Source organism: Mytilus trossulus, chromosome 5 (assembly GCF_036588685.1).
Source record: "Mytilus trossulus isolate FHL-02 chromosome 5, PNRI_Mtr1.1.1.hap1, whole genome shotgun sequence".
Classification (NCBI taxonomy): domain Eukaryota; kingdom Metazoa; phylum Mollusca; class Bivalvia; order Mytilida; family Mytilidae; genus Mytilus; species Mytilus trossulus.
The window spans coordinates 23,003,037-23,017,727 of NC_086377.1; the positions used below are offsets into that span (position 1 = coordinate 23,003,037).

The window sequence follows — 14,691 nt, forward strand, 5'->3', positions numbered from 1 at the left end:
ACCCAAAATGTTTCCTAATTACTCTACCTTAAATATAAATTTTTACATAATAACTAATTTCTGAAAGCCTACAATTGTCCGAATATAAGTCAAAATCCATGTATTCTTTCTCTATGTCCAGCTCTAGTTCTTCTGCGCCTCATTCCATTACCACTCTACAATCTTCTGTTTGGATTTCTCTCTCTTTCTTAATAACTCTCCTCTCTGGGTGACTGTTGTTGCAAGCACAACCCGCTTATCGTATGTCTGCGTACTGGTTTGTTGCACTTGACGCTCGTCTGTATGTATGTCCTTCGACTTCAAAATTTGGAAAGATGGATCTGGTACCCATGTTGCAGACAGTTTGTAAACTGTTCCATCTGGCAGAATACATATTTCTTCTTTCTTAACACATCCATATCCTACTGGCAATACACTGCCTGTATATTTCCCTGTCTTCTTTGCCTTATCGGCCACTAGCATGCACTTGGAAGCTTCATAGGAACACTGGAAGCGGGAGGGTGGAGCCTGAAATCTGTCTTCAGGACAGACTTCATCTCCAATAGCTGGCAAAGCCAAATGCCTACTATCCCTCAAAGTAGTAGTAACTATGGAGGGTTCTGTTGTTGGTTTCTCAGGTACCATACTAGTTTCTTCTGTGTTCTCTTCCACAGCCTGTCTTGTAGGAGAGTCAAAAAGATCCACTAAGTTCTTCTTGACAGGTGACACGGAGCTGTAATCCTCAATTCCCAAGGAAATGCTACAAGAGGATATTTCGGACAATGGAGAAATAGGTTTAATAGACATTGTTAATATAGGTGATGTTGGTGGTGTTACTTCTCTTGGCCTAGTGACTGTGCAGCTTTGTCTTGTATTAAAATTAGAGGTTGGCACTGGATTTCTTGTTGGGGTTTCTGGGATTACAAGTTCTCTGTTGTTGGTTCTTGGATTCAGAATATGTCTATGGACATTCTTTTCATGCTCAATCAGGCGGAACCTCTTACTTGTTGGTACCAAGTAAGAGCCAAATCTGCACTGAAGCATCTTCTTAGGATGTTTGTCACTTACATGTCTTGTTAATTGACTTCTTAGGTTGTACTGAGCACCACAGTGAAAGCAGAAGAAAACCATCTGAAGTATAAAAATACTGTTTTGCGAATATATTCAATTTTAACATTCAGCACAGTTGACCAGTATCCATAATTTTGCTTGCATACTTTGGTAATTATTTATACTTAAACCTGTTTTTCATTTTATTTTAAAAAAAAATGAAACACATGACTTCTTATAAACACACAGCAATAAATCTCGCTATGATTAATTCATATATATATAACACACAAAATGCGTTCTTCATTTATTCAAACTCATTTACTAGCTTTCAAATTTCAAATACGAATTTGAAACACATTTTATCTATTTTTCAGATTCCAGAGGCAACCACAGGGTTAACAGTATTGTCAGTTCTTTGATTTTCTTGTTCGTTGACCCAGTTTTGAACATCACCAAAGAATGGTTTAAGCCTATCACGATGCACAATTTGCATTTTAGACGTTGCTGTCTTTTTAATTTTATATATTTAATCCGATATAACTTCTACAACAAAGTATGGCCAATCCCAATTCCTTTGTAACTTTGGACTCAGTTTTGGCTTTCGATTAAAAGTATAAAACCATACTACATCCCCTGTCTTGTATGTGTTCTCATGTGCCTGAACATCATACTGACGTTTTTGTTTATCATATTTTTAGAAATATTTTGTCGTGCTTTAAAATCTTTAAAATAACCAAATATACATGAATACGAATCACGGTATACTGTTATTTTTTATGCAGATGAAAAGAAAACATATTTTGTATCAAAAATCACACATCCATGGGCATATTATTTCAAAAATTAAATTGATTATTATGCAATGATGAAAATAGTTCTTATTTTGTTCACTTGGTTGGTGTCTCAATCTGCATCTGGTTTTTTTTCTTGAATAGGCAATTGCCTCTGTTACATTATCATTCATGCCTGATTCCGTGGCTGGCTTTAGCTGATGCTTTTTACAATTAGCTTCAGAATATGCTGAGAAATAAAAACCTAAATGTTCAGAGAAACAAGCTATCTCCTTATTTACATATATATCTTATAAGATACTCATATTAATCATTATTTCCTTTAAAAGTTTAATTGGCAAACTGTATTCCTTTGTATTAATTTGTAATGGAACATACTAGTATTAAAAAAATTGTATTTTGTAAAACTGAGTTCAGTAGTCTTTGATAGGTTTTTGATAATAATTAGCATGTACCTGAATTCTTTACGAGTCAAATCTAATGAGTTTTAATGAGTAGTTTTCAGAATGGTGAATGCTATTAGTTAAATGTGTGAACAAAATCTATTGCTTTAAAAGATGATACAGAAAACACCAAAAAAAATGAGCTTGCTTGAGTTTAATGGTTATACTGTATAATGATCTGTCGTAACAGAGTATTGGCTACAAACATAAAGTTGAAGTTCTTCAAACATTTAAATTTCAACAGTAAAAACCTGTTTTTAAGTATTTTAAAAATGTGGAAGCACTTATATGTACCTTTTATGGTCTGAATTTTATTTGATATCAAGAGGTGGTCTAGTATCTCCTTTCTTGGCTGGCTTAATACCCTGTCCTCTTGAGTTGGCCATTTCTTTTGTGGTAAATAAAAGTGGCATTAACTTTATTACCACATAATAGCCTGGGATTTTTTTTTCTTTTTTGCCCTTGCTGTTATCCTTCTAAGCTCCTCAGCCTTCACCATGTGATCATGATTTTCCAGAAGTTTAACATACTACAAAAAATGTTTTTTTGTTTCTTGAGTTAACTTTTTTGACTCCCCTCTCTTTAACCCTATGTAAAATATTATTTACCGAATGCAAGATCCATCTCTTTTAAATATTGTGTTTTTTTTCTCAACATTTTTTCTATCTTTCTGCTAAAAATACTGAGTTTACAAAACGAAATTTACCCAGCTGTTCTAAAATGCAATACATAATATCAATCTGTATGAACTATTTGTTTTATATTTGAAAAACTTAACTCGCTTCTCAAATGAAATACCCGTATTTGTGTTAGTTTTTCTGATTTAAAAAAACATCAACAATTGCAAAATATTTGTATTTTTTTTTTTTAATAATTTATAGTATGTATCTATTAAGAAACTCAAATTCAATAAAGAACAAACCTTCACTGCTTCTGATGATTCCTTATTAAAGGGTGAACAATGTGGAAAAGATGACACCGTTGATTGTTTTACCAATGGCGTTGTTGTCATCTAAAAATTCAAATAAAATTTTGTTCCGGTATGATTATCGTTGATAACAGATGTATATCAAGATGTTTGACATTGCGGTTGAGTGTTGTGCCAGCCTTCGACTGATAGGATAGAGGTGCTGTCTATCCATCTGCGTTCAATGTAGGTTAGCATGCGATACATCCGGTTGTTAGGCTGTACATGACTTTTCAGCTTTTGAAAGGCTGTTGGAATGTGCTCTTTTTGGTAGGTAGGGAAGAGCCAACAGTTGACGAATAAACCGGTGCACGTTGTCTTACTCATAATAGGCGACCTATACAAATCAAAGAACATGTTGCATACATAACATAAGAATGAATGAATGTTAAATTATAAACGTGAACATTTATATAAAGTATTTCAAAAGAATTGTAGAAAAACATATACAAAATTAGATAATTACTGATCGCAGATGAAAATTGCACGCGAAATAGATCAACGAAGCATAATTTATGGCAATGGTAACAACTACGGACGAGTATGTTTGATACCATTAAAATAACAGGAAATGATTTTTCAGAAAGCGATCAGCAATAAATGTGTAGTATAAAGTGTCATGTATTACTCGGTTAGATTTTGTGGCATAGTTTTCAGTGCGGAAACTTGTTCTATGGGCTAGATTACCCAGGAAAAAGGACATATCATAAAATCACGTGACCCTTTCGGACACCAGATGTGAAATCGGATAATCTTACCTGCTACTATAATAAATGACACCCCGATCCAAGAAGGTCATACATTATCTTTATTTTAAAATCAAAATGAATATGAGAAAAAAGGGGTTTTAAAAAATAATTGAAATCCTACATTAACCTACCTGCATATTTCCCATCGTACCACGCATTGTGCTTCATCAACCCCTATATGAGCGATTATATTACTCAATTTATTTTTAAGACGCTGAAAAGCTTTTTTCGTTGACAAATTGTTCTGGTTTTCCGATCACAAACTTTACTTTTAAAGCTATCTTAGCTTCACTGTTCTTATATAAATGTTCATTAAAATGTATGGCAAGTTTTTCATATCGGTATAACTGTTCATACATAATCGAATTCAGGGGTGACATTTCTATTTCAAGTTTGTTACATGCCCAAGGGTGACTGAGGAATAGAAATATGTCACTTGGTCTTCTCCTGACCGGCAGTAAAACGCTTGCCGAAGTTGGGCGTCCGTTTGGCTGTGCAGGATGTATCAAGTTTGCAGTCACGTCCGGTCAATCAAAGAACAGAATGCTCCGAGGGATACGATTGCCATATTTTTCATTGACACATGTCATGCATGTATAGCAGTTCTGCCAAATTTTCATTAAGCAAATGCGTGAAATTTGGCCAAAATTGAAAAGATCAAAGAGGAAAAAAATAGATCCAACGATACTGCCGCAAAAAAGCATGAACATGCACGAGTCTCAAGCATTTTGGGCAACCCTGGTACAGCTGGATAGTATTATTTTCAAAACTAATTCAACTGCACATGAAAAATGTAATAATCTGAATAGTCATTCAACTTTAAAAATAGCCAATCACGGTTACAAGTGCATGAGCCATTGTGTTTTATCGGATTATAGTTATCCCGTACCATTGTAAACTCGTACCACTAAAACAAAAATTTTACCAATGCAAACTCGTTCCACTGCTAACTCGTACCAACTTATTTAAATGCATTTGAAATGGTGTTAAATGATGAATATATATGTACTCAATACCACTTAAGTCTGTAAAATGCATATAATTTGAAAGTACAATGACCAATTTGTAGCTAATGTTCCTTGTCTATTGGATAGAAAATACGGTGGCAGATGTAGATTATTAAAGTATTAACTGAGTTTCACCCGAAGAAAATATTAATTTTTCATGAATAAATCTTAGCAGTTTGTAAAAATAATTTTGGCAATCATTTTGACTGTCTATAAATAACAATGAAATGTAACTGATTCCTGTTGAGGGGTCCGGAATTTTCCCCGCCAAAAAAGCACATGGCTTTCAACAATCGTTAACATGGCATTTAATTTGCAATCATGGATTGCAGCTTAAATTAACTTAAATTGGATATATATATCTATTCAATTTAAGGTACAGTTAAAGCGATGTTTTAACTTTCTTCTGGATTAAGTTCTACAGTGGCGGACCCAGAACTCTTCCTAAGGGGGGCCCGCTGACTGACCTAAGAGGGGGCCCGCTCCAGTCATGCTTCGATGATTCCCTTTATTATCAACCATTTTTTTGTAAGAAAAGGGGGGCGGCCCCCTGGAACAACATATGTTCTAGTTTGAAAGATCAGTTTAAACAATAACGCTTAGAGAACATTTTATTTTTGTATAAGTTTTCATTAAAATCCAGTATAAAATTCAAGTAATTCAACTTTATATTTATTAAGTTTAGAAACGAAAACCCGGCATAAAACATAATAATTTTTAATAAATTTTAAAAGTTCGAGTTTACAGTTGTTCGAGTTCTGAACGGTACGACTTCCCAGTGGTACAAGTTAACTTTTTAGGTACAAGTGACCGTGGTACGAGTTAACTTGCTTCCGTATCTTATCACCGTAATTCAAGGAAGCACCCTAAACTGGACCACTGTTGTGTTCATTGACCTTCGGTGCGAAGCTATATATAGAACGGCGGACCAGTTTAGGAGGAACCCCATTTCTTACTCTTTAAATATTGAATTTTTTTTGGGTCAGAGGGCATGACTCCTTTCCGTACACACTCCTCTGTTTAAATTGAGATCGTTCTTATTCTTAATATAATACGACGTTTATCGGCATCTAACGAGTTAATTTTTCTTGACGAGACATATTGTATTTCGATTTTGACGGAAATACTTTCGGAAAGGAAACAACTCGAAATAATTATATGGAAGACTCCATTTCGGCTGAAGGGGTGTTATAGGTAGCTTTTACGATATATGGAATTCGTGTATTTTAATTTAAATTGTGCATATGGATTTAAAATCGTGCATCAACAATAACCCTCAATATCAGACAGACATTGAAAGAGTCCAATTAGTTTCAAATTAATCGATGAAGCGGGGAATCCAGAGCAACCACTCAATTTGATACCCCTTGAATCACGAAAACTATACGCATGCGCATTAATACATAAACAAACTACGACTTGCAATTTGGAACAAAAACGTTTACTAAATGATATGATGAATGGTTCTCCATTTCTTTATGAGAGTACAGTATTAAATATCAGTTTCAAAACGGTAAAATATAGTAATACTCCACTTCAGTTCTTATGACAGAAATAGAATTATCAATTGGAACTCTCGCAAGTTATCAAAACTGGGGAATTCCCTCTGACGTGTTTCTAAATTTATAAAAACACTAAATATAAATACTGTTTAATTCTGATTTTCCGTGTTGTTAAAAACACGCATATAAGTCGGGAAAAATATCACACATAAAAATTATGAGAAGAACATTACAGAAAAGTTGTTTATGTTCAATCCGTTTGCTTTTATTTACCTTAAAAAGCAAGACAATCATAAGAATCTGAGATGTTGCTGAATATTTCGAATACAATGAATGACGTGAGGGAATGTGTCATGAGTCACCGGTAAAATTCTACAGATTGCTTGAAAGCAATCGTATCCCAAAAAGGGGACGTTAAATCCGATGCCTAGTGTAAAGAGAGTACCACGCTCTTTGCACGTAAAGAACCCTTGCGACAACTCTTTGAGGGGTCCGTAGGTGGCCTGTTGCAAAGCAAAATTTCTGTCCCTATCCAATATACCCTCATTTTTCAGTGGCAGTCCAAAATTTCCCCGACCATCATCCTCCCTCTTTTACAACAACCTACCTTTTGTATTTATTGTTAACTTGTTCTCGTCCTGAATATGCATAAAATAGTTGCCACTGGACGTTAAGCAACCAAAAATCAATCAAGTATGTTACTGAAGAAAAAAAAAGTTTCGAAAATCAAAAAATTACCATAACCAGTCGGCAACACACACAGTATCTCCAACTAAAGCACTTGACAGAAATGTCGATTTATAAACGCAATATGTTGAAAGGATTGTAAAAAATAAATCTCAAAAATACTGAACTAGAGGAAAATCAATTCGGAAAGTCCATAATCACCTGGAAAAATCAAATATCAAAACGCATCAAAATCGAATGGACAAGAACTGTCATTTTCCTGACTTGGTACAGGTATTTTCAAATGTAGAAAATGGTGGATTAAACCTGGTTCTAAAGCACTTACCCTGTCACTTTAATGACAGTCTCGTCAAATTCCGTTATTTTTACATTGATGCGTTTAATAAATAGACCGAATAAATAAAATAAGTCAATATATCGGTACACCAGTCATCAGCGTATAACAATTTTAAAAGGAACAATTTAACAGAACACAAAAACATCTACTATCTACGAACACATTGATTGATTTGAGTGGCTGACGTCAGAAAAATGTATACGTCAAACAAATTTGTCGTTCAATGTGTATACAAACATTTTTAAAATTCCTGCAAAGAATTAGGCACTCTCCTTGTAATATATCGAAAATAAACTGACAACGCCATGGCTATAAAAAAAGAAGGACGGGTGACTGGGAAATAGACAATTAACGCTTGCCGCAGTGGGACGTCCGTTTGTCTGTGCGGGATGTATCAAGTTCGCAGTCACGTCCGGTCAGATTCGGGACGTTAACTCCAATACCTCGTGTAAAGAGACTGCCACGCTCTTTGCACGTTAAGAAACCTTGCAACAACTCTTTGAGGGGTCCTTAGGTGGCTTGTTGCAAATCAAAATTTCTGTCTCTATCCAATATATCCTCATTTACCTGTGGCAGTTCAAATTTACCCGACCATCATCCCAGATGACCCCTATTATTTCAAGACATATCTATAGTATTTATTGTAAACTTGTTCTCGTCCTATCAATGCATGATATATTAGCCACTGGACGTTAGGAAACAAACAATCAATCAATCTGAAGATGGACTAGGGTGAGGTTTTATAATTATTTGTCAGAAGTTTGTACTCTCCTCTCCCCCTTTAAGATGTAGGGTAATTGATTGATCCCCCTCTCATTTGTTTCAAGTTTTGATTCTATAAATTTTAATATTCCTAAATACCTTTGAAAAAAACCTCACTAAATTAAGAATAAGTTATATTTATAGCATAGTACTCCGAGTTAGACAAATAAACTTTCGAACGAAGTTTATTTGGCTAACGAGGAAGGCGTTGCTATAAATGATTTGTGACATGAATGACACGCCCATGACAGTCCGTGCAACAAAAATCACGTTTGGCGCGAAAATCTACCAAAGCGCATGATTCTGAAGGAAAAATGATGGCAGACGCATTCTCTCTACCCTTAGAGTCTCTACCAGATTGGCTTGAAATTGAAAATGTAGATACGGATGATTTGGTTCTCTCTCAGGTGTGTATTATTTTTTAAATTGAAATAAAATGATTTACGCTAAGTATTGTCATATTGAGGCACGGACCCCCCTTGTTTGCCAAAATGTTAAAAAAAATGTTTTTATTTTTCCATATGTACAATTTACTACAATATTAAACTGATACCAAGTCCTAAAAATTAATAATCAGTCGATACCATGCCTTTTTCTACTATCTACAAGATCCCCAAGCGAAAATATTTGTTTTTACCTTGGGGCCCCAAAAAGGGAAGTTAATGTTCAAAATGCATGTGCTTCTAATCGTGAATCGGTAAATTTTTACTGTGATGTGATGTCATTTATATGCCCCAGATTGGAAATATAATTATTTCATTCTCTTGAAACGATTTTTACTATTTTGCAGGTTCTTCAAGAAGTCGAGGAAGACATGTCGTTAGCCAATGCGTCGGAAACAATAGAGGAGAATATTAGACTGTCGCAAATTCATTCAAATATGGAATCATTTTATAACATGAGTGTATCACAGGCTGTGGATTACTACCACTTGGGAACATTTGAGCTAGGAGATTTCTTGCTAACCGACTTAAAAGATGAGGATGTTGAACCGGTGCGTTTTACCGCACCTGTTTTAGATGAGGATGTCGAACCAGTGCGTTTTACCGCACCCGTTTTAGATGAGGATGTCGAACCGGTGCGTTTTACCGCACCCGTTTTAGATGAGGATGTCGAACCGGTGCGTTTCAGATGAGGATATAGAAAAGCTGATATCGTCTCAAACAAACGCGAACACGAAAAAGAATACAAAGTGGTCTATTGGTGTTTTTAATGAATGGAGAATCGCAAGATCTAAACATGGCGATAGTATTGCTGACATACATATGCTCGAAGCTGCCGAAATGAACCACTGGCTACAACGTTTCGTGATTGAAGTGCGTAATAAGAAAGGCGAGGAATATCCCCCCCAAGTCACTCTATAGCATAATATGTGGATTATTGCGCTATTGCAAGGACATGAACGTGAATGATAAGAACTTTCTTGACGAAAAAGACTTGAGATTTGTTACTTTCAGACGCGTCCTTGATTCTCGGATGAAAGAATTGTTATCAAAAGGGTTCAGAACAAAAGTTAAAAGAGCTGATCCTCTCAGTCTACAAGATGAAGAAAATTTGTGGCAAAAGGGGGTTTTTGGAATGACGAATTCTGTATCGCTCCAGCATACTGCTTTTTTCTATGCATGCAAACTTTTTGGTTTGCGAGGACGAGATGAACACCGTAATCTAGACTGTTCCCAATTAGAAATTGGGACCGACCAAACTGGAAAGTATGTGCGCTTCATAGGGAGGAGTACAAAAACTTTCAAAGGAGGTTTATCCCATCTTAGTCTGGATAACAAGGATATCAAACATTACTCCGAAGAAGGTAAGACATTTATTTGTAATTTCTAAATGGTTCTTTATGTTATACATTTATATAAGTAAGAATATGCTGTATAATTGCCAATGAGAAAACTCCACCACAGACCAAATAACTTGTATATAGAAGTTAGCAACTGTAGGTCCCCGTTCCATCTCAACAATGAGCAAAACCCAAACCGCATATATAGTCAGCTGAATAGCCATATTTGATTGCATTGTCAGTACTTTTAACAGTATGTTAAATATACTGTTAAATGTGATTTTCAACCCATTGCTAAACAGGATTAAATAGATTGTATCCAGTTTTCACATGTTCTGTGCATGATAAGTTTTATTTGTTAATTTCATGTTGCTTTAATATTTAATATGTAACTATAAGCAAGTAATATTCCTAAGAATATTGTGTATTTGTGTATATTATATTTTAGTTTAATTTTTAATAATTTGCCGTAAATATAAAGTCAAATATTTAATGGACGAGATATTTTCCTCATCTATCTGCAAACTTCATTAACTTTTCTATTACCATTGTAGGTCCTCGATGCATTGCTACACATTTTCAGAAATATTTAGAGGCGCTCGGTAATGATGGCATCTTTTACCGTAAACCACGCAAGGGAAATTCTGAGCAAACTATTAGATATGGAAAGCAGGCTGTTGGCATTAACAAATTGGACCTTTTCATGAAGGAAATTTGTCAGAAAGGTGGTATTCAGGGCAACTTTTCAAATCATTCAGGCAAGCGTACATGTGCGACTCAACTATACCAAGCAGGGATCGAGGAACAGGAGATAAAGGGTAGAACGGGGCACAGATCAAATGCTGTCCGAACCTACAAAACTTCAAATGAAACCATACAGAAAAAGGTTTCAAATGTGCTTAATCCTCCTCTAGATGCCACCGAAACTGCAGAAGTATCCTTTTTCGATGAAAATTCTAGTGATGAACCGACTATTGAAAATACGAGTGTGTTAGCCACACCACCGATGAAACGTCAACGGACCACACCAGAAATGCTTAAAGACGTTACAAATACTAAAGGGGTTGTTCAATTTTCAAATTGCAACTTCAACTTTCACTAACTAAGCTCTGCATTTGAAAAAAATTCATTTCAATATGTAATGATCAATTTTAGGTTTATGTTTCAAAAGTACAAAGAAAATTTGTAAAAAAAAATCGGTTCTATTTTGAAAAAATTAATGCGTAGTCGTTTCATTTTTTTGGTTGTCTGTCTGGCGGAGAAAACCTACACAGATTTAAAGATTTGTATTTTGTTATAAGAATTCTAATAAAATTGACATTTTTGTGTGTGCTTTTTTGTAGGCGTAATCTTTTCCTAAGGAGGCGGAGCTTACTTGTGCAATATTGGTTAAAGTGTTGTTGGTTATTTCATGGCAGTTTTCCCATTGAGTTATATAGGCCCATGTGACCTTTCATGCAATATTATTTGGTTGCTTCAATTTAGAGCATACATTTTGGTACGTGCTTGTCGTCTCTGTGTTATTCCATAAAAAGATCAAAGGAAAAAAGAAGATTCATGTTACAAGTGCACACTCATTGTCACGGATAGACGAGAGCTGACTTAGGAGTTTGTACTTACAGATAATAAATGACTACTTCTTTTAAACAGAATAACAATTTAATATTGTACAAATTTACAAATATAAATAAATGAAATAATAATGTCAATGTTTAATGAACTGTTCCTTCTTTATATTTAGCTTTGGAATCTGAATAACGATACTACGGAATTTTACGTATTTGGTTTTTGATAACTACACAAAACTGGCCCAACATAAGCGGTGTACACATTACGGCTGCCCTATTGTCTATACTCGACTCCAAATATTGTAGGTTGCCAAACTATTGATGAAAAACATGGAAAGTCGTACTGTCAACAGTTTTCACCACCATTTGTAATATATCTCCATACTTTAAAAAATCAAAACTACATACATCTAGCCCGAAACTGGGACCTCAGAAATCCAGTGTGTGTGTCCACGCCATATCGTAAACTAACTTTATACAACACATATCTGGCCACACCTTGACTCGTTAAGATGTTACCTGAGAGTGAAGTCAGCTCATCAAATACAGGTATGACATGTTACTCAACCCGTTCGACAAGTTAACAGGTAAATGCCCAAGTAAATAGTGGACATTACCTAATTAATTAGATGTAAAATGTGGACATGTATTATACACTGAAGTCTGCAGAATATAGCATTTATAAATACTGACGTTATGCAAATCGAAATGGAATTAACAACCAAAATAACAACATATATGTGAGTAACCAAAGTCACCCTGTGACACTCATTACCAATAGAAACTGGGAGGTGTGCAAGATCAAAAATACCCTCCAATAAGAGATTTTGTAAATTTTGCCCAAAATTGAAAATGAGATTCATTTTTTGATTGAATGTCCGCAATATAACAAAATTAGATCTAAATATAAAATTAATGATATTAATTCAAATAATTTGGATAAAATTTTAACAAAATGTTGAATCCTATGTCTGAAAAGGAATTAAAATCTATTTGTTTGTCTATCGAAGAAGCTCTTGATTTGAGAGACCACCATACCGTTTCATCAGATAATAATCTTTTACAGTAGTTCGTGCATATACCTTATATATATTTATCTTATATTGTGTGCTTTAAGTAAATGTAGGAAAATCTAGAATAAATCTGAAATATAAGTTTATGGTGTCATTATCAGTTTAATGTATTTGTATACATATAATTGGCTCATGACTTGTTACATGAATCTTTATTTCATTTATGTGTTGTTTTAATATAATAATTGTCTGTATTTGGATCACGCCTCTATTTTGCTCTTTCCAGTGAAATATTGAATTGAATTGATAAATTGTTTTCCTCTTAAACTTTGACTCATTCAACAGGTATCAGTAATAATTCGTGTATAATACTAGTAGGTGACCCAGAATGGAGAAATTGTTTGCAGAAGTTAAACATTAAAGTAATTGTGATTGATGTGTTTCACACAATAGCAATATGGTAAGTACAGGCAATGCCCTTTTTCAATATTAATGTTTACTTATAATTATACACATGTACATGTTTCTTTGGGCCAAAAAAAGTGGGTGTCCAAAGCAAATCAAAGGCCAAACATATATTTCACCGTTTCTTTATCTTTTTTCAAGGAAATGTATATTGAGTTTTTGTATTATTTAAACTTCAATCCAACTTCTTGATTGTATCATACATTGTTGTAAGCCCTACTATATATAATGATAAAATTGAGAAAGGAAATGGTGAATGTGTCAAAGTGACAACCACCCGACCACAGAGCAGACAACATCCGAATTCAACCAATGGGTCTTCAATGTAGCGAGAATTCCCGCACCCGTAGGTGTCCTTAAGCTGACCCCTAACAATCTGCATACTAGTACAGTGAATATGGACGTCATACCTGAACATATTTGTTAAGTCTTTGAGCACCAGTTTGTGGCAGAGCAACCAAATAATTAAGTTGCACACAACAATAGGCAACATTACCTTTCAACAATAAGCAAAACCAAACGTCATGTATAGTCCCCACCATTGATTAAATGAACACTACAAATCAATGAGAAAAAAATATGTAAAAAATATCAGAACCTGTCAATTCAAACTGTTTAGAAAAGACAAGAGCATTAAAATGTACCTTCAGCCTTTTATATGCCAAAAAACGAGGCATTAAGTTTTACACTTGTCCATCTGTCTGCACATACACAAGTAATTTTTGATTCTGTAACTTTAGTGTGTCTCAAAATGTTCTTGAAACTTATACAAACAAAATTTGGGTGGGGTCACTTACAAATGTACCTTTCTTGAGTAAAGCTACTCACCCGATGCAACTGGGGTTTTCCTATTCAATAGATGTTAGGTTATGTGGGGTTATGCTGTTCAGCCGATAACATAGTATACTATGTTACTATATAGTATTGGGTTATCCTGTTGAATAGAATGATTTCATGCAGCAATTATAACCAATCAATTGCAGTTTCCCAGCATGCTTTTCAAAAAGTTCTAACATTAGCCATTTTCAAATTACATAAAAAGCACGTTCAAGTTTCATTAAGTTTTCCTTTTATTTCTCGTCCATCTCAACTACAGTAGACATGTCGGTAAGCTATTTTAATGTTTTATCATCTGTCCGACTAGAGATATTTGAAATATTACAGGGCTGAACCTGTGCCCACCTTTATTGCAGACTGAAATGTGATGTTGCAGTGCTGCGTTATCCATACCCTATAATGGTACTATGAACTAAGCAGATTTTCTTGTTATAATAATGATATATGAACGTTGCTTCCTTTGTGCGTACTGGATGCACTATATGCAGACTATGCAACTACTTTCTAGAAACTTTGAAAAAAAATAGACGCTTGCAACCAATGATGCTCGCATACAAAAATCTATTAATATTGTAGATTTATTACATGATTTTAAAATGTTTTCCAGTAAAATGCTAAGAATTTGTCCGCGGCGGGATTTTTACTATTGTCACGTGACCGTTAAGTCAAAATGGCGGACATCCAGTAATAGGAAAGTGTCCGCTACAAAAAATATGAGTTGCGGTTTATCGGAGGGCCTCCAATGGAT

General features: G+C 34.7%; 2 protein-coding genes across 2 annotated transcripts; one reads left to right on the top strand and one right to left on the bottom strand.

Annotated features, from left to right (window-relative positions):
- Positions 1-147: 147 nt before the first annotated feature.
- Positions 148-1,127, bottom strand: LOC134717753 (uncharacterized). Its single transcript, XM_063580246.1, has one exon. The coding sequence runs from the start codon at positions 1,108-1,110 to the stop codon at positions 148-150; it is 963 nt and encodes a 320-aa protein (XP_063436316.1). The 5' UTR covers positions 1,111-1,127.
- An 8,298-nt stretch (positions 1,128-9,425) lies between these two features.
- On the top strand, positions 9,426-11,162 carry LOC134717754 (uncharacterized). Its single transcript, XM_063580247.1, has 2 exons — positions 9,426-10,084; positions 10,615-11,162. The coding sequence occupies exons 1-2, from the start codon at positions 9,676-9,678 to the stop codon at positions 11,160-11,162; spliced, it is 957 nt and encodes a 318-aa protein (XP_063436317.1). The 5' UTR covers positions 9,426-9,675.
- The last annotated feature ends 3,529 nt before the right edge of the window (positions 11,163-14,691 follow it).

What these genes read in the sequence shown, in the direction of transcription:
- LOC134717753 (XM_063580246.1), bottom strand. Translation starts at nt 1,110, where the DNA reads ATGGTTTTCTTCTGCTTTCACTGTGGTGCTCAGTACAACCTAAGAAGT.
- LOC134717754 (XM_063580247.1), top strand. Translation starts at nt 9,676, where the DNA reads ATGAACGTGAATGATAAGAACTTTCTTGACGAAAAAGACTTGAGATTT. An exon ending in CAAACATTACTCCGAAGAAG is followed by an intron (nt 10,085 to 10,614) that starts GTAAGACATTTA and finishes TTACCATTGTAG; the next exon opens with GTCCTCGATGCATTGCTACA.